Source organism: Cricetulus griseus, chromosome 3 (assembly GCF_003668045.3).
Source record: "Cricetulus griseus strain 17A/GY chromosome 3, alternate assembly CriGri-PICRH-1.0, whole genome shotgun sequence".
Classification (NCBI taxonomy): domain Eukaryota; kingdom Metazoa; phylum Chordata; class Mammalia; order Rodentia; family Cricetidae; genus Cricetulus; species Cricetulus griseus.
In genome coordinates this window covers 156,530,644-156,554,319 of record NC_048596.1, presented here as the reverse complement: position 1 = coordinate 156,554,319, position 23,676 = coordinate 156,530,644, and the positions used below count along the sequence as shown (strand labels likewise).

The 23,676-nt window shown below is 42.1% G+C and overlaps 1 protein-coding gene across 2 annotated transcripts in view; it reads left to right on the top strand.

Annotated features, from left to right (window-relative positions):
- Positions 1–21,739, top strand: part of Gab1 (GRB2 associated binding protein 1) — a 118,874-nt gene extending 97,135 nt beyond the window's left edge. The window contains exons 4-11 of one of the 2 annotated variants that reach the window (XM_027404875.2): positions 1,277–1,878; positions 5,130–5,215; positions 5,389–5,692; positions 12,982–13,071; positions 14,179–14,272; positions 14,570–14,693; positions 17,647–17,769; positions 19,778–21,739. In XM_027404875.2, the coding sequence (XP_027260676.1) occupies positions 1,277–1,878; positions 5,130–5,215; positions 5,389–5,692; positions 12,982–13,071; positions 14,179–14,272; positions 14,570–14,693; positions 17,647–17,769; positions 19,778–19,936 (1,582 nt within the window). In that variant the 3' untranslated portion in view covers positions 19,937–21,739. The remainder of the gene's footprint in view (positions 1–1,276; positions 1,879–5,129; positions 5,216–5,388; positions 5,693–12,981; positions 13,072–14,178; positions 14,273–14,569; positions 14,694–17,646; positions 17,770–19,777) is intronic. The other variant, XM_027404877.2, reaches the window with a different exon arrangement.
- Positions 21,740–23,676: the final 1,937 nt, after the last annotated feature.

Sequence of the window (23,676 nt, the reverse complement as noted above, 5' to 3'; positions counted from 1 at the left end):
AGCTTTGAGGATACTGAAGCTAGAGTCTTAGTGGAGTCACTTCTGTCTAGGCAAGTCAAGGAGGACAGCTAGTTTGTAAGGGAAATGCAATTTGCTCTGGGGTACGTGAACAGGATCAGGGTGGTACATTATAGACAATGACCAAGCAGAAATAGGACCTTGCAAATAGGAGACTCGGAGTTTGATGAGCAGAAGAGAGCTGTCAGCATCCCCTGGAGAAGGTGAAGATGTGAGAAAGAGTCCTCTAAGGCAGTGTGTGTAGCTTTGGTGGCCATTTATTTCTAAGGAGAGACTGAGGGAGGGGCCAGTCCCTGAAAAAAGGCAGTGGGTAACAAAGCCAGAGAGGAGGTAAGTAACGCAGCATAGTGGGCTCCTCTGCCCCAAAGTGGGAGGGTGCCGGGGCAAATGTAACATAGACCCAGGTGTTACTAAGATATATACAGGACTGAAGAGATGGCTCAGAAGTTAAGCTCATGTTCTGCTTTGCAAGAGGACCAGAGTTCTGTTCCCAGCCCTACTCAGGCAGCTCACAGGCACCTGGAACTCCATTGCAGGGGTTCTGATGCCTCTGTGACCTCCTTGGGTACCTGCCTATGTGCACATACCCAAACACATATACATACACATTCCCATAATTTTAAAAATAATAAAAGTAAATCTTTTTGCAGATATTAACAATATATCCAAAGCAGGTTTACTCTCAAATGAGGTTTCCCATGATTGTTAGGACTTAGTTAACCCCATGTCATGGATTTTGTTGCTCTTAATAGCATGGGCTGAATGTCTCTCAGACAGAAGGGAAGACAACAAGAAGTCTGTTATCCCCTTGGATGTCCTCTGCAGTTCCCACTTGGTTTTGCAGAACAGTTTGTCAAGGCTGGTTAAAGAGCAATAAATGAACTGTGTAACTGGACAGTGGCAGTTTTTTGTTTTTTGTTTTTGTTTTGCATGCTGAAGATTGTGGGGTGTGTGTGTGTGTGTGTGTGTGTGTGTGTGTGTGTGTGTGTGTGTGTGTGTGTGTGTGTTTCCTTGGTACAACTGGGTGTGGGCAAGTATAAGAATTACTGAGAATGCTTCAGGCAGTTTGGTGGCAGTGTTTTGTTGGTTTATAATTATAAGCAACTAAAGAACATTTATGCTTCTTGAATCGTTTGGATCACAAAACAACAATCTAACAGAAAACTATGTTTTGATTGCTCAACTGTAATATGTGTGTCAAAACTGTATCTGTCTGTCCTGACCGTATTTTATTTCTGACATTCACAATTTTATTCAGAACCCACGTTGATTCTGCAAAGCTCACCTCCTCCGAGACAGACTGCAATGACAACGTCCCTTCCCATAAAACTCCCGCTTCCTCCCAGAGCAAGCATGGGATGAATGGCTTTTTTCAGCAGCAAATGCTGTATGACTGCCCACCATCCCGGGCTGCATCCGTCTCTGTAGACTCCAGCCTCTATAACCTGCCCAGGAGTTATTCCCATGACGTGTTGCCAAAGGAATCTCCGTCAAGTACTGAAGCAGATGGAGAGCTTTACGTCTTTAATACCCCATCTGGGACTTCGAGTGTAGAAGCTCAGATGAGACATGTATCAATCAGTTACGACATTCCACCAACACCTGGTAACACTTACCAGATTCCAAGGACATTTCCAGAAGGCACGCTGGGACAGTCATCAAAGCTGGACACCATTCCTGATATTCCCCCACCTCGGCCACCAAAGCCACATCCAACTCATGACCGGTCTCCTGTGGAAACGTGTGGCACCCCACGCACAGCCTCAGACACCGACAGCAGTTACTGTGTCCCTACAGCTGGCATGCCACCCTCCCGGAGTAATACCATTTCCACCGTGGATTTGAACAAGTTACGGAAAGGTCAGCTCCAGCAGGTTCCACTCTACTAGGGGTCAGTGATAGAAAGTCTGTTTCTCTGAGGGGCTAGAGACATGGCTCAATGGGTCAGAACCTTTAATGCTGAGGCATAGGACCTCAGATCTCAGAACCCGCTCAAGTTTGTAACCCTGCCAGTAGAGTGATTGAGGAGGGCATGCCTCTTGTCTCCACTCACTGTAGGCACACAGGCAAACAAACCCACACACACATGTACACGTATGCCACCTTCATGCAGACACATACATATACATTCAGGAAAACCGAATAATTGTTCTTTTCAGTATAACATGGTGTTAAAGGGTATTTATTCCTTTTCTAATGTAGCCCTGCAGCTCCCACACATATAGTCCTGATATCAGAGTCAGTGCATCCCTGAAGGGTGTGTCTGTCTGTCTGCCTGTCTGTCTGTCTGTTTGCCTGCCTGCTCTGTTAGAAAAGATGATCTCATGCCTAGAAAATTGTGGTCTTTCCCTCCCACCTTCTAGGGCTTCTATAGAAGTGGGCTGTTTGAACAGAAATACTTCTAGCCGTGTCCTTGCCTGTGTCTGTGTGTCATCATGACCACTTCTATGTCATATCTCTCTTGGGTTTTCTGCCTTCTCTCCCCTATCAGCAATTTTTGGGGCTTTGTCTTAATAGGCGATGATGCTGTTCAAATCAAACCATTATGCTGTTCCTGTTTTTCAATTTTTAGAGCACTGAGTCTCCTCTCTTTCCACCTTAGCTGACACTTGTTTTACTCCATCTTGTGCAAACACAAGCTGAAGACTTTAGGAGTGGGAAATGAGTCTGGCTTATTCTCTAAGAGTCTTAAATTCTTGTACAGTATGAATACCATGTGTTGACCATCTTGTCCCTATGTCCCCTATCTTTCCTTTCCTCCCCTTCTTGTTGGTTCTCCTTGATCTCTACTTTCATGTTACATACGATTTTGTGTATCAATATAAAATCTGGTAACTGTGAAACATGTCATCTATCTTTATGAGATTCAATTCCTTTAATGTAGTTATCTCAAGTGACATCCATCTTCTTGCAAATAACGTGATGGTATTCTTTTTTTTTTTTTTTGCCTTTGTTTATTCACTTATTATGTGTAGGTGAGTAGAGGACAACATTCAAGAGTCAGTTCTCTCCTTCTGCCATGTGGGTCCCAGAGAACAAACTCAGGTCCCCAGGCTTGGCAGCAAGTGCCTTTATTTGCTGAGCCTTCTGGCCAGCCCAAATTCATTCTTCTTTATGGCTGAAAAGAATCCCACTGTGTATATAGCACACTTTCCTTATCCATCCTTCTGCTGTTGGACACAGAGAACACTGATGTGCACTTGTTTGATCTGCCACTCTGAAATACTCAGGAGTGGAGTAGCTGCCTCATAAGGTACATGCGTTTTTACTTATGCTTTTAGGAAGCCTCCATACTGACTTCCACAATGGCTGCTCTAGTTCATATTCCTACCAGCAATGTTTGAAAGTCCTCTTTTGTCCTCATCCTTGCCAGCACTTAGTAGTTGTTTTTTGTTTGTTTGTTTTTGTTTTTGTGGTCTTGGTTTGGATTTGGGTTTGAGTCTGTTTGTTTTTGTTTAATGACCAACATACTAACTAGGGAGAATCTCAATGTATTTTTAACTTGCATTTCTCTGACAGTTAGTGAGGTGAAACAGGTTTTTGTATTTCTTCCTTTGTGTGCTGGATACTCATTTAATTAGCCCATTTATTGGCTAGGTGAGCGGTTCTCAGTTTTCCTAACCTACAACCTACAGTTCCTCATGGTGTGTGACATCCCCCCCAACCATAAAATTATTTTCATTACTACTTCATAATTGTAATTTTGTTACTGTTATGAATCATAACATAAATATCTGTGTTTTCCAATGGTCTTAAGAACCCCCTGTGAAAGGGTTGTTTGACCCCAAAAGTGTCAAGACCCACAGGTTGAGAACTGCTGAGCTAGGTAGTTTTGTTTGTTTTTTGAATTTATTCTTGGTATCAGTCCTCTGTCAGGTGTATAGCTGGCAAAGACTTTCTCCCATTCTGTAGGCTGTCTGTTCACTTGATTGGTTTCTCCCTTTGCTCCCTTGGCTGCACAAAAACATTTTAATTTCACGGGGTCTCATTTGTCAGTTGCTGGCTCTATGTACGAGGTGGTGATGCCCTGCTGAGAATGTCCTCTGCCTCTGCCTCTGCCTCTGCCTCTGCCTCTGCCTCTGCCTCTGCCTCTGCCTCTGCACACACAGCAGTGTTGCCCCTTCTTTTTCCTCCAGCAACTTCAGACTTTCAGGTCTTACAGTAAGGTCTTTGATACACCAGGAGTTGATTTTTGCAGGATAAGCTCCTGGGATCTAGTCTCATTATTCTCAGGTAGATAGCCAGTTTTCCCAGCACTGTTTATTGAAGAGTCTGTGTTTTCTCATGTGTATTTTTGGCATCTTTGTGAAAACCATCAGGAGGCTGTAGCTGCTTAGGTTTATCTCTAGGCCTTCTTAGTTCATTGGTCTATGTGTCTGTTTTTTTGTGCTAGAATCATTGTTTCTCTAAGATTTTAAAGTCTTAAAATTTAAAAGAAAATGTTTTAGGAGCAATGCCCTAAAAACTGTGTGTTGGCATTTCTGTATTTTGTGGTAGAGTTTTCTAGTTGTTGCAAAAAAGCCAAAGAATTAATATTACCATAAAAATATTTTATCAGTATGTGTTCAGCCTTCCAATGCCAATTTTAAATTTTCTGCTCCTTCCTTCTTCCCTCCCTGTCATCCTCTCCTTCCCCCCCTCCTCCCTTCCCTGCCATCCTCCCCTCTCCTCCCTCCCTTCCTTTCTTCCTGAAACAAGATCTCATGTGGCCCTGAGAATGACCTTGAACTCCTGATTTCCTGTTTCTACCCCCTCATTACTGGGGTTGTAGGTGTGACCCCACCACACACGGTCTTCTCTCTTTCCAAAGAGGCTGTAAAACCTAGTTATAAGTCAATGAAATATTAGCCTCAAGGTGGGTACCATTTCTTTTCTCCATCTTTAGATAGCCCTCCTCTTGCCAGACTTGGCCATTCCATTGCTGTCATAGTCAGATCATGGTACTGGTAAACATATAGGTGTGTGTTTAATGTGCCCACTTGAGACCCTGTTTGATGAGTGTCCTTTGAAGGTTGAAGAGTCTGTGTGCACGGACAAGTGTGACGTGGGAATAGAACACCTGCAAGCTGGCAAAATGGAAACAAAAACTGACAGTTTTTACTTGATTCCAGATGCTAGTTCTCAAGATTGCTATGATATTCCACGAACCTTTCCAAGCGATAGATCTAGTTCCCTGGAAGGCTTCCATAACCAGTCTGTAAGTATAATTGACTGTGACATTTTCTGAATCTTCTTAACTTAGTACCCCAGGACTCTGAGACCATGAAATGAAACTGACTACAGATCCCTTATGAGCAGATATGATTGATAACTGTGTCTTCATGTGTGACAGGGGCTTTGCTTACTAAGAGAAATGTATGTGTGTTTTAGAAAATCAAAAATGTGTTGACAGTGGGAAGTGTCTCAAGTGAAGAACTGGATGAAAACTATGTCCCCATGAATCCCAACTCGCCACCACGACAACATTCCAGCAGCTTTACGGAACCAATTCAGGAACCAAATTATGTGCCAATGACCCCTGGGACATTTGATTTTTCTTCATTTGGGATGCAAGTCCCTCCTCCTGCTCATTTGGGCTTCAGGTCCAGCCCAAAGACTCCTCCCAGGAGGCCTGTTCCTGTTGCTGACTGTGAACCACCCCCAGTCGATAGGAACCTCAAGCCAGACAGAAAAGGTAAGGGGACTGTGGCTAGTAAAACGATAAGGGAGGGTTGCAGGGAGGGCTGCCTTTAGCCATACCTAAACACAGAACCAACTGGCAATAATCTGAAACACTTCATACAACCGAGGACCTTAACTTAAGTACAGAAATCCTGCTATTGGTAAATGAATATGTTGATGCCTGGTTGGGATTTCCAAGTTGCCTCAATCTAGAATAGTGGTTACAAACTAAATATCCAGGGCAAAGGGGGCAGCAGGCAAGCACTAGGAGAACCTGTATTGTTCTTCCCGAAGCACCTGACTCCCGGAGCCTTGCTGTCCCACTGCACTGACGTGTCACTCTGGCACATGTCAAAAGTGACCTGAAATCTAGGGGTTTATGTGTATCATCCTCTTGATTGTTTTTTTTTTCTTCTTCTTCTTCTTCTTCTTCTTGTTAATTTCTGCCAGCTATTTTGCTTTTATAAAGAATTGCAAACCAAACCTAACGCTAGATATGACCTTCCCTTGCTGTTTTGTATTGAATCAAATTAGATTTAAGATTATAATGCACTTGATTGACTATGTAATAATAGTGGCCATGTCTGTACAATCTCTCTCTTATCCTACATCATAACTTTAAAAATAAAAAAAAGTCTGCTTTGGCTCTGGGATAGGCAGAAGCTCCAGAATGCCCTCGTTCTGGACTTTCGAAGGAAGTTGGGTTTGAAGCAGCAGAGCTTATTTGGCCTGGTCCTCTTCTCCAGAGGAAACTTCTCAGCCCCTTTGGATAATGTCTCCTCAAGTTTTAAAACCTTGGGTGCAAGCCAAACATAGTGGCCAGTGCTTTGCATCCCAGTACTTGGGAAGCAGGCTAATTTCTTTGATTCAAAGCCAGCCTGGTCTACATAGATCCAGGTCGCCCAGAGATGTATATTAAGACTCTGTCTCAAAAACAAAACAAATTTGGATAAGTCCTTTCAATATAACTCACTGTGCCCAGCACAGCATTTGCATATGCCTTAGTCTTGATAACCAACTAAAGTTAGACTGTGTGGTATGATAGGTTCCTGGCTTTTTGCAGGGGAGTTAAAGTCATTTGAAAAGCCACATGCTATCTATAGCTTTTTCAGGAGATGTAATGTTTATGCAAACTTCTTATTAACCTGGGCTTAAATCATTACCACGAATGATGTTGTAGTTGTGGGGACCAGAGCCTGAGACTCAGACTACTTCGGACTAAAGGGTTTGGTTTTATTCTTATACAGTAAGGATGTATTCTGCTGACATTGTATGGTAGTCCGTGATCTTCACCCTGTACGCTTGTATGTGGGGGGGGGTCTCTGCATCCACCTGTTCTCTCCCTATCTCTTTCCCTCCCTGTTTTCTCCACCTTGATTGGATCCTGCAATCTTTGGCCTGCAGCGCCTCTCCATGGCCTCAGCTCTATGCATGGATCCCTTCTGTGCCCTTGCCCTGTCCACATCTGCTTCTAATTGCCTTTTCCATCATTGTAGGCTCCAGATTGGTTAGATATCACTCAAGTGGTCCAGGTTGTCTTTGCACACACAGCTGGCCAGGCAGCCTAGCTGCTCTTGAGGCAGATACCCGCTGTTGGTCTCACCCACAGCCTCCCTCACCCATTCTTCTTGATCAAGATCAGCAGTTGTTTTAGGAAGGGTTCAAATGCCACAGGGTTTTTGTTGTCCCTTTTGTTTGTCCTTGTCTTTAACTCGGTTAGAAATCTCACTAATTGTTTTCTTCTTGGCATAAATTGTAAGTGAACATTAAGGTATCCATAAGTGGGTCACAGATCACTAAAAGATCAGTACACACAGTAGGCACAAAGTATTGAGATCCTTTTTAAAACATTAAACCAGCATGTTATTTGCCTGTGGTTGTTCGTGTTAGCTGTAATCTCTGCCTTTTAACCCCCAACTAAGGAGTTGTGTTATCTTTAGGCTCCATATAAAAGTAGAGGTAGGGTGGAGCGGGGAAAGGCAGAGGGTCTGAGTCTGACATTGCTGGCATGTCCTGTATTATTATGTAGTTATCTTAGGTCTGTTTCATACTATGACATATACTGCCTCATAAATTACATACACACATGTACTTTTAATTCCAATCAATGGGATACCAAGGAGGAGGCCTGGGAAAGTGTTTGCTGAATGAGGGATACTTTGTCAGCTCACCCTGAGAAGCTATAACTGTTAAGAAAAGCATAGTTTAGGAGTTGGAGAGATGGCTTAGAGATTAAGAGCACTGGGTGCTCTTCCAGAGGTCCTGAGTTCAATTCCCAGCAAATACATGGTAGCTCACAACTATCTATAATGAGATCTGGTGCCCTCTTCTGGTGTGCAGGCATACATGCGACAGAGCACTGTACATACATACATAAATAAATAAATAAATAAATAAATAAATAAATAAATAAATCTTTAAAAAGAAAAGAAAAGCACAGTTTAAAACCTAGGTTCCAAGCCTGACAGTGGTGGTGAATGCATTTAATGCCAGCACTGGGAAGGCAGGTAGATGTCTGAGTTTGAGACCAGCCTGATCTACAGAGTGAAATTCTAGGACAACCAGGGCTACAGTTAGAAACCCTGTCTCAAAAAACTAATAATAATAATAATAAAACATGTTTTTTAAAGACAGGGTTGGAAAGATGGCTCTTGAAAAGGACTAGAATTCAGTTCCCAGCACCCATGGCCAGCAGCTCTCACTCTCCTATAACTCCAGCTCCAGGGAATCCAAACCTTTTTTAAGCCTCCAGGTACACCTGTACTCATACATACACATACCCTACACACACACACACACACACACACACACACACACACACACACACACACACGTAATTAAAAACAAAAGAAATTACTGGGCGGCAGTGGTGCACACCTTTAATCCCAGCACCCAAGATGCTGAGGCGGGTGGAACTCTGTGAGTTTGAGGCAAGCCTGGTCTACAGAGCGAGTTCGAGGACAGCCAGGGTTACAGTGAGAAACCTTGTCTCAAAACAGCAACAACAAAAAACCCAGATTCCAACCAGATGGGTCCAGTGCTCATGATCTTTCTAAGTTCCAGCCAGGGCTATACAGTCTCAAAACACTAACCAAGATAAAATAAAAACTGGAATCACAATCTCACAACTAAGTTTATCTTGAATATGTGTGCTGGGAGCAAGCTTCTCATTTGGCCATGAGAGGCTTCTCACTGTTCCTGCAACAAGTGAGTATTTTAGCTGCCAGTTCAGTAGCCCCCAATAAATTGCTTGAGCTGTTATTTCAGTGTCTCTTATTAGCTAACTCATAAGATACACTGATTTTGTCAGATGCGTTTGATTCCTCTCAGAGCCTCAGCTGTTTTCTTGCGATTGCTTTCTTTGAAAGAGTCTGTGACAAACAAGGAATAGTCTAGTCTTGTTTATGCCCCAGTTTGAGACATCAGCTGTCATAGTATAGTACTGGCCAGTTTTTCAAGTGCTCCTGCCTCATCAAAGCTGTAGAAGGACAGAGATGCTGTGGATGCCAGACACCTGATTTGTGGCTCCGGCTCTTTGCAGTCCGACATTTAGTGGTAGCTCAGCGTTCACTGTCCTGTCCCGGAGTGTTGTTCTGAGCCAGATTTTACGTGCATTGAATAAGCAGCACTTTAAGCACATTGTAAGAGATACCCAAAAAGCAGAGAAGTCACCAGAAACAGAGCAGAACAGCACCAGTAGCTGTGAAGTCTTAGCTTTTAAAATGGAAAAGCAATGGAGTGAAGTTTGGAAAACTTTTATAAAATAATCTGTTGGGTGTCAGTAAAAGTAAGCCATCACACAAAAAGTGCGTGCTTAATCACTGGCTTGCCCCGACTCCGCTACTTCCATCTTTCCAGAGGTTAGAGTCACCAATGATACAGTTTCTCTGTGTTTTGTCTAGCTGTATCTGTTTGTATAGGGATTTATTGTGCTAGGAATCAAACCCAAGTCCTCTGCAAGAGCAGCCAGTGCTCTTAATCACTCTTAACCATCCCTTCAACCCCTTCACTCATTTTAATAAACAGGAGTTAGTGTTTGAATCCTAAATCAGACTGGGGATAATATGGCTTAAGGGAAATAAGTGTGGAATATATTCTTACAGCATAGCCTTACTAGCTGGAAACAGTTTCCCCTGTGTAAGAATTATCATTATTAAATTATTGCATTCCTCCTTACACAGAGTCTGTTTTAAAAAAAAAATGTTTTGCTGCTGTTGTTGTTGTTTTTTGTTTTTTGTTTTTTGTTTTTTCTTCACAAGAATTACCTGCTGAAATTAGGGAAGAGAGTGCCTTTGGGAGTTACTTTTCTTCTACCTTAATTTTGGGGGTGCCCATTAGAAATAATAGCGAACTTTAGAAGAGTAATAATGTAGGCTATGTTATTATAAGCTAATTCAGAGAGTTCTCGTGTAGCATTACCTTTGAGGATACCATTGGTGTGCAGGGCTTTTCAAAAGGGATTGTACCTGTGTGTTTGAAGCAAGCATGGCCTGTGGTAGTGTGCTGAGCACACTGGCTTCTGGGAGACAAATGTTTTCTAGATAACAGTTTTTGATTTTTTTTTTTCCTCCTCCTCCTTTACCGACTAAACCACCTCCCTAGTGCCTACTTACATTTTATTTATAGTAACAAACAAGAGGTCTCCTAGTTGTGAAGGCACTACCTATGTAATAGTTTAAATGCAATTGAAAAGACAAAGTATGCAAGTAGAACAGCCGTGATAGGATTCCAGGTAGGCACAGGGTGGTAAGAAAATGAATCCTCGACCTGGACTCAGAAAGTTCTAATTCTATTGGCACTGTCACCATTCTTGTGACTCTTAACAGTCTCCCTCATTCCTCAGTGATAGCTTGAATTTTTGGTTCTAACCAGACCTTCATTCAAGAGCTCGGAGAGGGTTAGGTGAGTTCAGGCAATCACTGGCTACCAGAAGTCCTCGGTCCATTTTCGTTATTGGTCGTTAAGGGCCACGATGCATCTCAAGGCAGTCTTACAGAATGTGATTTAGTGAGCTTTGTGTAGAGAGGAGGAACGAGGGATGTGGATTCTTGAAGCACTGGTGGGTGATATAGTGACGGCATGGAGAAAAGGACTGAATGATACTGTTGTGTCTGAGAAACAGCCGGGGACAGTCTGGCCAGTGCAGAGCACTTCATGTAGAGTGCGGTGAGAAGGGCATCTTCACTGTGCTTTCATGACAGATCCTCCGCTAACTACATGTTGTCTGCAAAAATCATTGCATGTCTGGTGTAATTCATGGAAAGGGTCTGCCTGCTCCATTGTGCTGTCTTACACAGCAGGGCCACTGGGTGCCTCTTGGTTGCATTGTGACTGCCAGGGCTACACAGAGAAACCCTGTCTCAAAAAAGAAAGAAAGAAAGAAAGGAAGGAAGGAAGGAAGGAAGGAAGGAAGGAAGGAAGGAAGGAAGGAAGGAAGAAAGAAAGGAAGAAAGGAAGAAAGGAAGAAGGAAAGAACCCAAATAGTAAATTTATTCTTATTTTTCTTCCTGTAAACATAGGTTTTTTTGTTTTACCACAATAAGATTTTAATAGAGGAGACTTAAGGGGATATAAATGAGAACTTTCCCTGCTTTACCTATTTGAAACCACCCCACCCAGAAAAAAAAATCTATAAAATACGGGGGGGGGGGGACATTAAAACAGAATCATTGCTTAGATAGCTAAGCATTTAGCAGGTTCAGAGGACATCAGGGGACTCCCGTCATTAGACCCTTGATTTGTCTGTGGACACCCCACCCCACTGTTTGTCCTGGTAGAAACAGGAGAAGGGACCTCTGAAGATTGATGTTCTATTTTTTAAAACATTTTTTTTTTTTTTGTAAAGAGTCTCACTAGTTTTCATAGCTGAGATCATTCTGGGCAGCAGCCACCAGGCCTAAACTCACACAGGCTCTCTTTCCCCTGAGTGACCTGTTCCTTCTATTTTAATGCCTCTCATTTCAAAGTTGTCCCTTCCCTAGTGTGCTTAGTCCAGATACTGCTCCTCAAAGGAGCCAGGCTTCTCATACAGCCCCGAAATTTTGAACCCCTGTTGTAGGGAGACACCCTAGCCCCGCCCAATAGTCCTGGGACAGGTACCAGGTGGACCCAGGACTCGCCCATAAGGGCATGGTGAAGGAAAGCCGGGGTGACGTAAGGGGGCTTCTTAAGGGGCTGCACCTTTTGTTCTGGCCTCGCTGGCTGGGTTCTATAACCTAGCTCTGGCCTGTGTTTTACCTTGGTGTCTTCTGGAATAAAGAGATCTTAATCTTACACCCTGTGCTAGCCCTGCTAAGGCTGTTGGCCTGGAGGTATGATCCATTAAATACTGGAAAGCAATTACAGGCAGTTGAAGTATGGAGTTACAGAAATGTGAGAAACCATAGACAGCAGCCATTATTTAAGCAAACACAGATAAGGTTTGGCGAGTACAGCCTGGCATAGTGGCTCATGCCTACCCTTAATCCCAGCACTCAGGAGGCAGAGGCGGGTGGATCTCCGTGTGTTTGAATTCAGTCTTGTCTATATAATGAGTTCCAGGGCTAAGTAGGGACACCCTGTCTCAAACAAACAAAAAATTTTAAAGAGTTCTGAGGAGAAAAATTCAGGAGCAAAGTAAAGCTACAGTTGGCTTTACTCTGATTACCACTGTGTCAACAACAAACCGAAGATAACTCCAGTTGCAGTTTGTGTGGTTACATAATAGACCCTCCATGTGCCAGTGGTCTTTGGTGTTCAGATGGTCATGCCCATGCCATGTCCAAATACTCAGAGTAGTAACAGACCCCATCTAAGAACAGTTCTGAGCACCTATCTGCTTGAGGTGAGTGGACAGACTCCATGTATGATCATGGGGTCCAGAGTGCTGTAAGATCACAAGCTGACCTGGAGAACTCAACACTGAACTCCAAAGGATGAGCCACCTGGGCTCTCTGCAGAGGAACACAAGTAGAGGCTGCATTGTCTAGTTTCCTAAGACATGTTAGAAGAAACACTAACATGGTACATGTTCTTCCTCCCTTTCTTCAAGCAAAGAAGACTAAGCAGCTGGTTGTCTCCCTAACCCAGCCCTCTCCTGGTCCCCTGTGCCTGTCACGCCGTAGCATGCATGTTCCTTCATTTCATTGTACCAAGCATGAACCATGGCCCGAGAGACTGAATGGTTTTCACTAACAAATTTTTGTTTGTGCTTTTATTATGTCACATTTCTGCACGTGTCTCTGTGGCTTTTTTTTTTAACAGAATCCATTTTTCAATATAAAAATAACATTGTAATAAGTGAGTCTTCTTTTTACCAATTAGGTCAGAGTCCTAAAATTTTAAGACCCAAACCCCATGGTTTAGAGCGAACTGATTCACAAACCATAGCTGACTTTGCTACAAGAAGAAAGGGTATGTACTTACATGGGGCATTGGGAAATCTGTGTATTTTTATACTTTTTTTCTTTGAAAGAAAAAGAAAAGGGAGCTTTAGTAGTACTTCTATTGCAAATTGCTTCCCAGTATATTATTTCTAAAGAGTACATCTGAAGATGCCCAATGAGCCTGTTCTTTCTGACAGGCAGTAGCTACACGGGGAATATTTGATTACATGTCCACTATAGTCAGCCTTGTCTCCTCATTATTCCCTTAACTTTCTAGGCAGCAGCAGGTTGTTTTGCTTTTGCTTATGGGCTGCTGTGAGCCCCAGTTGTCTCCTGTCTTTGTATATGTATGTTTTCTGTTCTGAAATAGAATAAAGAATAATTTCAATGTTGACTTTGAAATTGACAGCTAAACTCTTATTCACCTTTCTATGTAAAATAAAAGTAAAAAATGGAACTTGAAGAAAAGGCACCTTCATTCAGCCAGTATGTTATAGGTGTCTATTTTAAGGGTATAGATAGGTAAAACTCTTAACTCGGATTCGGTAACTGTCTTAAGCTATGAGCCTGTGTGACCTGTAGCTTTGAAATGACTGTTTTCTGCTCTCGTGGTATTTATAAGATAGTTGATTAAGATCACATATTTTTGAACAAAATGTAAGGAAACCTGGGGAAATTTTTGATGATTCTTTTGGTTTGGGGTATAGCTGAGTTTCCAGTCCTTTCAACACATCCTTTTACATGTGTTGTTATACACTGATGCTTCAGTAGTGGGGAGTACGTTTCACACAGATGATTAAATCCCGTGAAGGTGATATGTGTAAAACAATGGATTAGTGAGAATAGTGCTCACAACTTTAAAGGAATTCATACTTGTACATTCTCATTTAATGTATATCTACAAGGTGTGTATTTTCATTAAGAAACAGGCATGTAGTAATGCAGCTTGGACCTTGAGGGTCATGCCTGGAATTTTAGCTTTTGTCACTGAGCATTTGGCTCTGATGCTGTAGGCCTTGTTCTTGTAAGACAGTGTCTGCTACCAAGTACAAACTGAGGGACTGAGAGATTGAGAGGGTCTTGTTTGCTGTTTGAGGCCCTGCATGCCCAGACCTTCTCTTCTTTTTCTTTCTAGCCAAGCCAGCACCTCTGGAAATAAAGCCACTGCCAGAGTGGGAAGAGCTGCAAGCCCCAGTCAGATCTCCCATCACCAGGAGCTTCGCTCGGAAGTAAGTGTTTTGCTGAAAATACGGAGTTTGGATAGCAGGACAATTAAAATAGTCTATTTTATGAAATAGCTTTATAAAATGCCTATTTCAAGGGCAATAGGTCGAACAACAGCCTAGAGAATAGGCTCCTACCAAGGTTCTATAAAGTCAAAACTCTCATGTGTTATAATAAAAATGTCCAATGTGTAACTGTAAACTAATGAATATTTTTAAAAGAATTAATGTTATCACTTATGTGTATATGGGAGTTATCTAACAACCGTTCCTAGCATTCATGATGCTCATTTCTGTCCTTAGCTCCTCTAGATTCCCCATGTCCCCTCGACCTGATTCTGTGCACAGTACGACATCGAGCAGCGACTCTCATGACAGTGAAGAAAACTATGTCCCCATGAACCCAAACCTGTCCAGTGAAGATCCGGTATGTGTAGTCCTCATGTTCATCTCTCCCTGCCTGAGCTGCCCTTTGAAACCATCATCTTCAACTGCTCTTACCATCTGCATACTTCTTTTAAGTACTGTCACAGTCTAATACCAGCCACGGTCAAATTGTTCTGTCCTTACAGTTGTGAATCATTGGAAAACGTGAAGGTTTTGTGTTAGCTTTGCTCTGCTGAAACAACTCCCCAACCAACTTACAAAAGAGTGTTAAGAGTGTCTGTGGTTGCTCAGTTTTGTTGCTTTGGGCCTGTGGTGACACATGGCTGTGGCAGATCTACCTATATCGAAGTGAGAAAGAGCCAAGATCTCACACCCTCTTCAGGATGTGACCCAGTGACATAAAAACCCTCAATAATGCCTTTGTGAAGATGAAGTCCTCCTACACATCGCCCTTTGAAGGGTGTTTCACATCCGTACTGTAGGGGTTTACAGTCGTTACAGTGATAGTTCATTTAAATATTCTTAGCCATTTCTTACAGTTGTCAAGAAAATCCACTGGCAGTGTGTTACAATGAAATCCTCCAGGCCCACGTTATTCTGGGCTTCTCGAAGAATTGTCTTATGCAGAAGGTCTCTGATCTTTCAGTTAGGCTAAAGGGAAGACTAGAAAGAAAGACATTGCAATAAGGAGTCAAACTGAAGAAATAAGATTTAAAATGGTGTGTGCCATATGACGTGAAGGGCAGGAAAGTACTTTGATTTGCCTGATATGTCCAAATAAACATGAGCTGATGAATTTTTAAAATATCCAAATAAGCCATGGTGGCTCAAGTTGGGGCTGGAGAGGTGACCTAGCAGCTAAGATCACCCACGTTCAGTTCCTATCACCCACTTCAGAGGGTGCCCTCTGCTGGCCTCTGTGAGTACCTGCACACATATGTACATATCCACATACAAACACATACATGTACAGTTTTTTTTTAACGACCCAAGTGGAAATTACTGTGTGCCAGGTACAACTGAAAAGGCAACAGTGTCCTTTCCCACTCCCCATGCTGTCAACTGCCAGGAGTCAGTGGCCCACACAGCCCTTCATCAGAAAAGAGTGTGATTTTAAGATTCCTTGGAACTCTTAGCTGTTGGAACACAATGTATTGATGGAATGCCATGGAAATTCACATGCTCTAACATGGTTTTGGGTTTATTAAATCATTGTTAAAAAAAAAAAAAAACAAAAACAGTTTCCAAAAAGTTAGGACAAATTCATACCACATCTGATTTGTACGTAAAGATCAAGTCACATATTCATCAAATGAACCCTTAACGGGTCGCCTAAAATTCAAGTCGTGGTCCAACACTACTGCCATAAATGCTGTTAGATAATAACAAAAACATCAATCAATTCTGTATATTTCTTATGAACTTTAAAACAACAAACTCTATTGTTTTGTTTTGTTACTTAATGTGCAGAATGCTTATAAAGGGGTCTCAGAATCTTGGAATTTCTCTAACAACTGTGTGGGGAAAGTACTGGGTGCAAGGCTAGTGAGGAGATGGGCTGTTCCCCACTGAGACTGGACCAGGAGCCAACAGACTCCTTTTAGAAGCTAAATTTCAGCCCTACTTTAAGACGAAAAGAAAGTCCAGTTCTACTGTTAATTAGACATGGAATTTGGCTGATGAGTGCTGACAGTTTTCTGAGGAACAGCTAGCTGGAATTAACTGTGTGGGTACTAGGAATTTATATATCACTTTTATAGCTTTTTAATACTGTAGTAACTGCCCCAGCCAGGGTGAAATGTGAGTGTGTTTTCATTGGTCACCTTCAGACACAGAGTGTTACCTCCACTCAAGTTGAGAGTGCTGTCCCTCAGAGGGAAGAAAGTGTGATTGTGTATTGCAGAGGTTTTGGTTTTTTCATAATTTAGGAAAAGAGGGTGCCAGCCACTTTAATTGGGCACCCAGATGTTTCTAATCTTTGTGAGCTGTGCTGCTGGTCGGAAAGTCCTTGCCAGAGTCTGTTTTCACTTCACCACCTCAAGCTTTTTGTGTTGCCCTCTGGTCACCCGATTTTAGAGTCATTTTATCATGCCGAGTTCCCTTGAGGAAGGAAGGGATCGGGCTAAGAGAAAGGAAACAGAGGGCATTAAGTGAAGAAAGTGGAGCCGGTCATGATCCATACCCTTCAGTTAACATACTCTGAACTGTTTTTCTCTAAATAGCTTAACATTAAATGTGGATATTTATTTTTAAATTTTCCATGCAATATGTTTTGGCCATATTCTTCCCTTCCCCAAAGTCCTCCCAGATCCTTCCACCCTTTAAAAACAAGACATATGAGCGTCCCTCACTATAAAAATGTAATTGAGCTGGGTACATATACAAATCTTCTAAACTGTTTTAGTCTTTACCAAGCATCCTTCATTTAAAAATACTGACATCAAGCCAGGCATAGTGACACACGCCTTTTAATCCCAGCACTCAAGAAGTAGAAGCATATGGATCTTTGAGTTTGAGGCCAGCCTGGTCTACAGAGTGAGTTTCAAGACAACCAGGGCTACACAGAGAAACCCTGTCTCAAAAAACAAAAACAAACAAACAAAAAAGAATCTTTACTTAAGCTGTTGCAGCCATCTGTGTCTTGATGTCTAAGTGTTTTTATTATTTTATTATTGCTCTTCACAATTTCATACATGTGTTCGTGCTTGGGATAGGTTGCCTGCACAAGCATGGATAAGGGGTTAGTTGCTTGAGCAAGGGATGCTTACCAGTAGCAAGATAGCTACACCACTGAGAAATATGACAGCCTCCCCTTGTAGTCGTCTGCCGGCTGGCTTTCCTTAAGCCAAGTCTTGCTTTAACTAAATTTAATTTAGAGTCCAGGAGCTCAAGACCAGTCTTGGACACATAGTGAACCTTTCCCATCCCCCAGGGAAAGAAGCTGGGGTTGGGGAGAGTGTGTCTCCTGAATGTTTGCTGTGCTGTGCTTTCAGAATCTCTTTGGCAGTAACAGCCTTGATGGAGGGAGCAGCTCTATGATCAAGCCCAAAGGAGATAAACAAGTCGAATACTTAGATCTAGACCTAGACTCTGGGAAATCCACACCGCCTCGGAAGGTAAGTGAGATGCACCCAGTAGATGGTTCAAGCACACTTAGAAAGACCATCTTCTCGATGGGCATTTGTGGTGCACGCCTTTAATCCCAGCCCTTGGGAGGCAGAGGCAGGTTGATCTCTGTGAGTTCGAGACCAGCCTGGTCACCAAGAGCTAGTTCCAGGACAGCCTCCAAAGCCACAGAGAAACCCTGTCTCGAAAAGCCAAAAATAAATAAAATAAAATAAAATAAAAAATAAAGTTTGAAAACAGTTGAAAAGTTTGCTTATATTAGATGTCATTATTTGTGCCAGAGAAAAGCTCAGCACAGTTGTGTTGACATGACACTGTCTCCCAACAGAATGAGAAAGGCTCTGTTTCCTATGTTGGAAAGAACACTGTCATGTACTGGCAGGGAGTTGAACTACTGCAACCAGTTCTTGATGGAGCCTTTTACCACTTAGGGACCCCCCTGTGAAGGAAGGTTCCCTTTGTGCATGTCCTTTTTGTCATCTGGCTGCTTTCAGCTCTTTCCTGTCTGAATTTGCAATTTCATGAGAGTGTGTGTAGATAATATAATATACTTCTTTTCACTACTGATCCTGCTCTGTAGAGCTTGTGCTACCCCAGCCCAGCCCACCCCCATCTATAACCTTTTGTCAGTTCCCAAAAAGTCTGTCACCACAGCTTTAACATATTGCTTCCCTGCTTATTCCTTTATTACCTGCCAATTAAGACACAGTACACTTTCTATTTCCACATCTTCGTATTTTTCTGTCCTATGTTTTCTCTGTCTAATTTTAGATAATTTTTAGCTCTATCACCAAGTTTACTAATTCTCAGTTCTTTTTGTTGTTGTTGTTTTGGGGTTTTTTTATTGTTTTGTTTTCTTTTTTGTTGCTTTTCATTATCTTACATATTTATCTCTGAAACAAAATTCTGTTTGATTCACTTTAACTGATTTTCATCTCTTTGTATTTATTACTTGTACGTTTAGTGCTTTTTCTGGCTCACCCATTAATACTCTGCACATAATTTATAGTTTGATATAGTAATATCGGTATCTGAAGTCTCAGAGGCAGGAATTTATGTTTACCCTTTCTGCTAGCCCACATTCTTTATGGCTTGCCTCTTAGTGTGGCAAGCATTTTTATTTATGTGTTTGTATTGCAAATTCAGAGTTTAAATTTGAGGACCCGAATTTCCTGAGTAAAACATCTCTAGTTCCCTTGCTAGAAGCCGGTTGAGATTACTACTCTAGGACCACATCAGCTTCCTTGGAGAGGATTTCCAGCCACCCCACTCCCACCCCAGCATCACTCCTTCCCACCCCAGCATCACTCCTTCTCTGCCTCCCCCCACGCACCTCCCCATTGCACTGATCGCTCCACATCTATGGCAAAGGCCTTTGGCACACAGAGGCATGCTTCTCCTCCCCAGCACTCCCCTCAAATCTTAGCTATTTCTTTGCTGTCTAGTGAGCCTTAGAGAGCATTACCAACTGCATTTTCAGTTACCTTACATCTAGCTGCACATTAGGAGAGAGGGAGGGGCATTGCCCTTTGTAGTTTGTTTTCCTTTGAATATTACTTTTCTTAGGGCTAAGAGTAAGCTGGTTGGTGTGGTGCTGATCCAGGCCTCAAAAGGTCAAATGTAAGCTAAAGAGACTCCAGTCTCTACATTTTAGATGAACCTGGTTTTTTGTTACTTTCATCTGTGATGGGAATATTAGTTAGGGAGGGGACAGACAATACAGTTAAACTGGGGCAATGTCTTCTTTTGTATGTAATTTCACAAATGCATATGTCTATGTTTGTTTGCTTGTTTGCTTGTATTTGAGGCAGGGTTTCACAATGTGGCCCTGTCTGATCTGGAACTCTCAATATAGACTAGGCTGGCTTGAACTCAGAGATCCACCTAACTATCTATGCCTCCCAAGTGCTGGGCACTACCATGCCCAGTTTCTATTTAAAGTTTTGCTCAGAAGCACTCTCACAAATGGCACTTTGGGGGGATTTCGTTGTTTTTTAGCAAAAGAGCAGTGGTTCAGGCAGCAGCATGGCTGACGAGAGGGTGGATTATGTCGTGGTGGACCAGCAGAAGACTCTAGCCCTGAAGAGCACCCGGGAAGCCTGGACAGATGGGAGGCAGTCCACAGAATCGGAAACTCCCACCAAGAGTGTAAAGTGAAGATACAGCATTGCCACTGCCGAACAAGCGAGAACTGAGGAAAACAATAAATGCCCCGAGACGATGACGATGCTTCTACTCTCTCCGTAGAGCCTCAAGCAAGCAGGGACAGAGAAGAGGACCTCTCAGACATGTTCAAGCAAATTGAATTGTAAATGGTGCTGTGTGGTATTGAATTTGTAATGTGTAAATATATGGGGAAATAGTGTTTTAGTTCACAGAGAAAATCTGTCCCTAGTTAACACACCTGTAGTATTATTATTGATGCACTTTTTCATTTAAAACATTGGTTTGGGTCTTCCCGATGTACCTTAACAGAATTCCCTTGGGAGTTCTTTTTTGTCTCTTCACACTACTCTGTATAACAGTACTAAGTGAAATGAGCTACTTTTAGTTCTGGAAATTCCAGCCGAAGCTACAGGCTAACACCGTTACAATGAGAAGCAGGTTCACAAATTCACTTTTCCCTTAAAGGTGGTAACCATTAGCTTAAACTATAGGATATGTTTCGATTTCTTCCTCATTGTTTTCCAAAATACTGGGGCTAATGTATATACTGGTGTCAAGACCTAGTTCTTTGGCTCATGTATACTTAGGTTTTAATAGTAGAGCTTTGTAATTTTTTGTTAATTACAGTGTTTTTTTTGTTCATTGCGTGAAGGTCCTGCTGGGCAGGGTCTTGCACCTTTGAGAGACTGACACTAGTCACACTATTCAGCCCACAAGTCATCCACTGCATGGATCGGTGATCTGCTCCTACACTTGTTCACATACATGTATTAAACATTATTTGCAAAAGGTAGATTATATAACTAATCAGGTACGTACAGGGCACTGACGTGCTAATACACTGATCAGGTTTAGACAAAGTGCTTCAGTTAGGTTTTTGTTAATCCTAATATTGGTTTAGAGTTACTGAAACAGTTGACATTCACTGTCAGTTACAGCAGCATACTGTGATTTTGAATTAAGTGGACAGTAATTCGAGATTACTACTCTTAATGAGATTCTCTCTTTGACACCGTAGTGCCCTTCCTATAATTCTTTTTACTTAATATTCTTCTTGGCCTTATATTTAAATCCCTATGCAATTAATGTTTTATATTCGCATTTTTTAAAAAAAATCGTCATTTTAAGTGATTCTTATATGTAGCACCTATTGCTTTTGTGAGTAAATGAATTGAGAATTTTGTACTGTGATTTGTGTTCACTGCCCCAATTCTCGAACCATTGAAGCCTTGCTGTGCTGTGAAATCCCGCAGTGGTGAACACCACCCAGCCAGATCTCTGAATCTAGCAAAGGAATGGTGCCCGAGTCTGTCACCTGTATATGACACCATCTGGCGTGGATGTTCAGACCATGAATTAGTGTCACTGTAATTGCACTTGTCTGTCTTGGCTTTGCCATATGACTTGGAAAGCAGCTAGCATTGTCCACTGTCTGCCCAAGTTACATACACTCTGAGACTCACTCATGGCTTGGGGAGGGGACACAGAACAGAATGTCTGTGGCCAAGGCTTGTCTCCCGCCATTCAGACCTCTTAACTGTTGCCTGGGTACACACTGTACCCTGATTTCTGGCCCAGTGGCCACAGTACTGTGCCTAATCCATGTACTACGCTTGTTTTCCGCGTCCACACTTGTTTTCCCAGTCCACAGGCTAACTGGTCGTAACTAGATGAACTATAGACTAGTAACATTGGATGCTTTTAAATGTTCGCTTCTTTTTAAACAAAAACTAAAACCCAGAACTGAATTTTGAGGTGGATTTTTAAATAAAAAAAAAAAAAAAGGTTGTTTGAGTTCGGTGTGTGAGAGTTATTTTATAATTTTCTGTGAACAAATAACAAGTATGAAGAAAATACATACAAGAGCTGGAGAGATGACTCAGTTAAAAGCACTAGTTGCTCTTAAAGAAGACCGGGGTTCAATTTGAGCACTACATAGCAGCCCAGAGCTGTCTGTCATTCTAGTTCCAGGGAATCTCCCTTTTCTGGCCACCAGGCACTGCACACATGTGCAGACATACATGTAGAGGAAGCAGCCAAATACATTTAAAAGTAAAATTTAAAAAAATGTTGTTGTTAAGAACATATTCTCTTTGAATATGTACATGAATGTGTATGTTCATGGCAGGCAGAGGGCAAGAGAGATGGCTCAGAGGTTGGAGCACTTGTTACTCTTGCAGAGGACCAGGGTTTGATTGATTCCTATGTGGGAATTCACAACTGTCCGTAACTCCATTCTAGAGGACCCAGCACCCTCTTCTGACTTCCTTTGGCATCAGGCATACAGAACAATGCAAGAAAAGAAAGGGAGCACAGGGCTCATTCTACTCCTAGGCATCTGAATATAATTAAACACCTTGAATTGTGTTCTGTAACAAAACTTCCAAATGAAAGCCAAACTCATTGACATACCCAAAACTCTCAAACTCTGAGACACAGGTGTAAAAATTAGGAGAAGGTGTTGTGTAGAAGATGAATATAGGTCGGCCGGTGGTGGCGCATGCCTTTAATCCCAGCACTCGGGAGGCAGAGGCAGGAGGATCTCTGTGAGTTCAAGACCAGCCTGGTCTACAAGAGCTAGTTCCAGGACAGCCTCCAAAGCCACAGAGAAACCCTGTCTCAAAAAAAAAAAGAAGATGAATATATTTTTAGATTTCAAACACAATGATGAATGATAAACCCAGAAGTAAAAACCTTTCTTTAAAGCTGCACATTAGGAACCTGCTGGAGTGTTTGCCTAGTTTGTGCACATCTTTGCATTTGGTTCCCAGCTCTGCATAAATGGGGCAACTGGGCATAGTGGCAAAACATAATCTTAGCACTCAGGAGATGGAGGCAGGAACATCAAAAGTTCAAAGCCAGCCTGAGCTACATTAAGGCCTTGTCTCAAAACCATTTTTCCTGGGGCTGGAGAAATGGCTCAGCAGTCAAGAATACTGGTTATGTTTCACAGGATCAGGGTTCAATTCCTAGCACCTATGTTTCAGCCTCTCTGACCTGAGGACACTGCACACACGCAGTACACAGACATGTTTGTAGGCAAAACACCCATAAGTATAAAAATAGTTTAGATCTTCCCATCAGTCAGTTTCAAAGCAGCTATGGCTTTTTGTTTGTTTGTTTGTTTTTTGTTTTTCGAGACAGGGTTTCTCTGTGTAGCAGTTATGACTATTTTTGTTTACTCTCTCCATAGCTTTTTGGAAAGTACTGCTTTTAGATCTACAGCACTCTAGTTATGCTGAATTATTTAAGAATTGAGGGGCTGGGGAGATGGCCCCAGCAGACCTTGAACTTCACAAGCTGGTCCATTCCACAGCTCTAAAACACAAAACAATTGTGTTAGAGAGGCCCCTTGCTGTAGAAGAGTGAGACTTTTCCAACACTGCAGTAATAGTTTAAATTATGAGACAGTTACCTGTGGAGCAGACTTTTCCATGCCTTTTTCAGCACCAGGCTGAGATGTTTATGTTACTCAAATACGGAGTCAGAAAAATTCTTTTTTTTTCACTATTGTATTTCAGTTACTTCTAGAAAACACAAATGTGTGTAAATTGTTGATATAAACCTGAAGAACTAGTTTATTTCTAAGCTTAGGGTTTTTTTTTTTTTTTTTTTGTGTGTGTGTGTGTGTGTGTGAGTGTGAGTGCCATTAAGAAAATGTTTGTGTCTACAAATATAATTGCAAATATAAGTTAAACACAAATATCTTGGCACAGACATGGTAACATTTG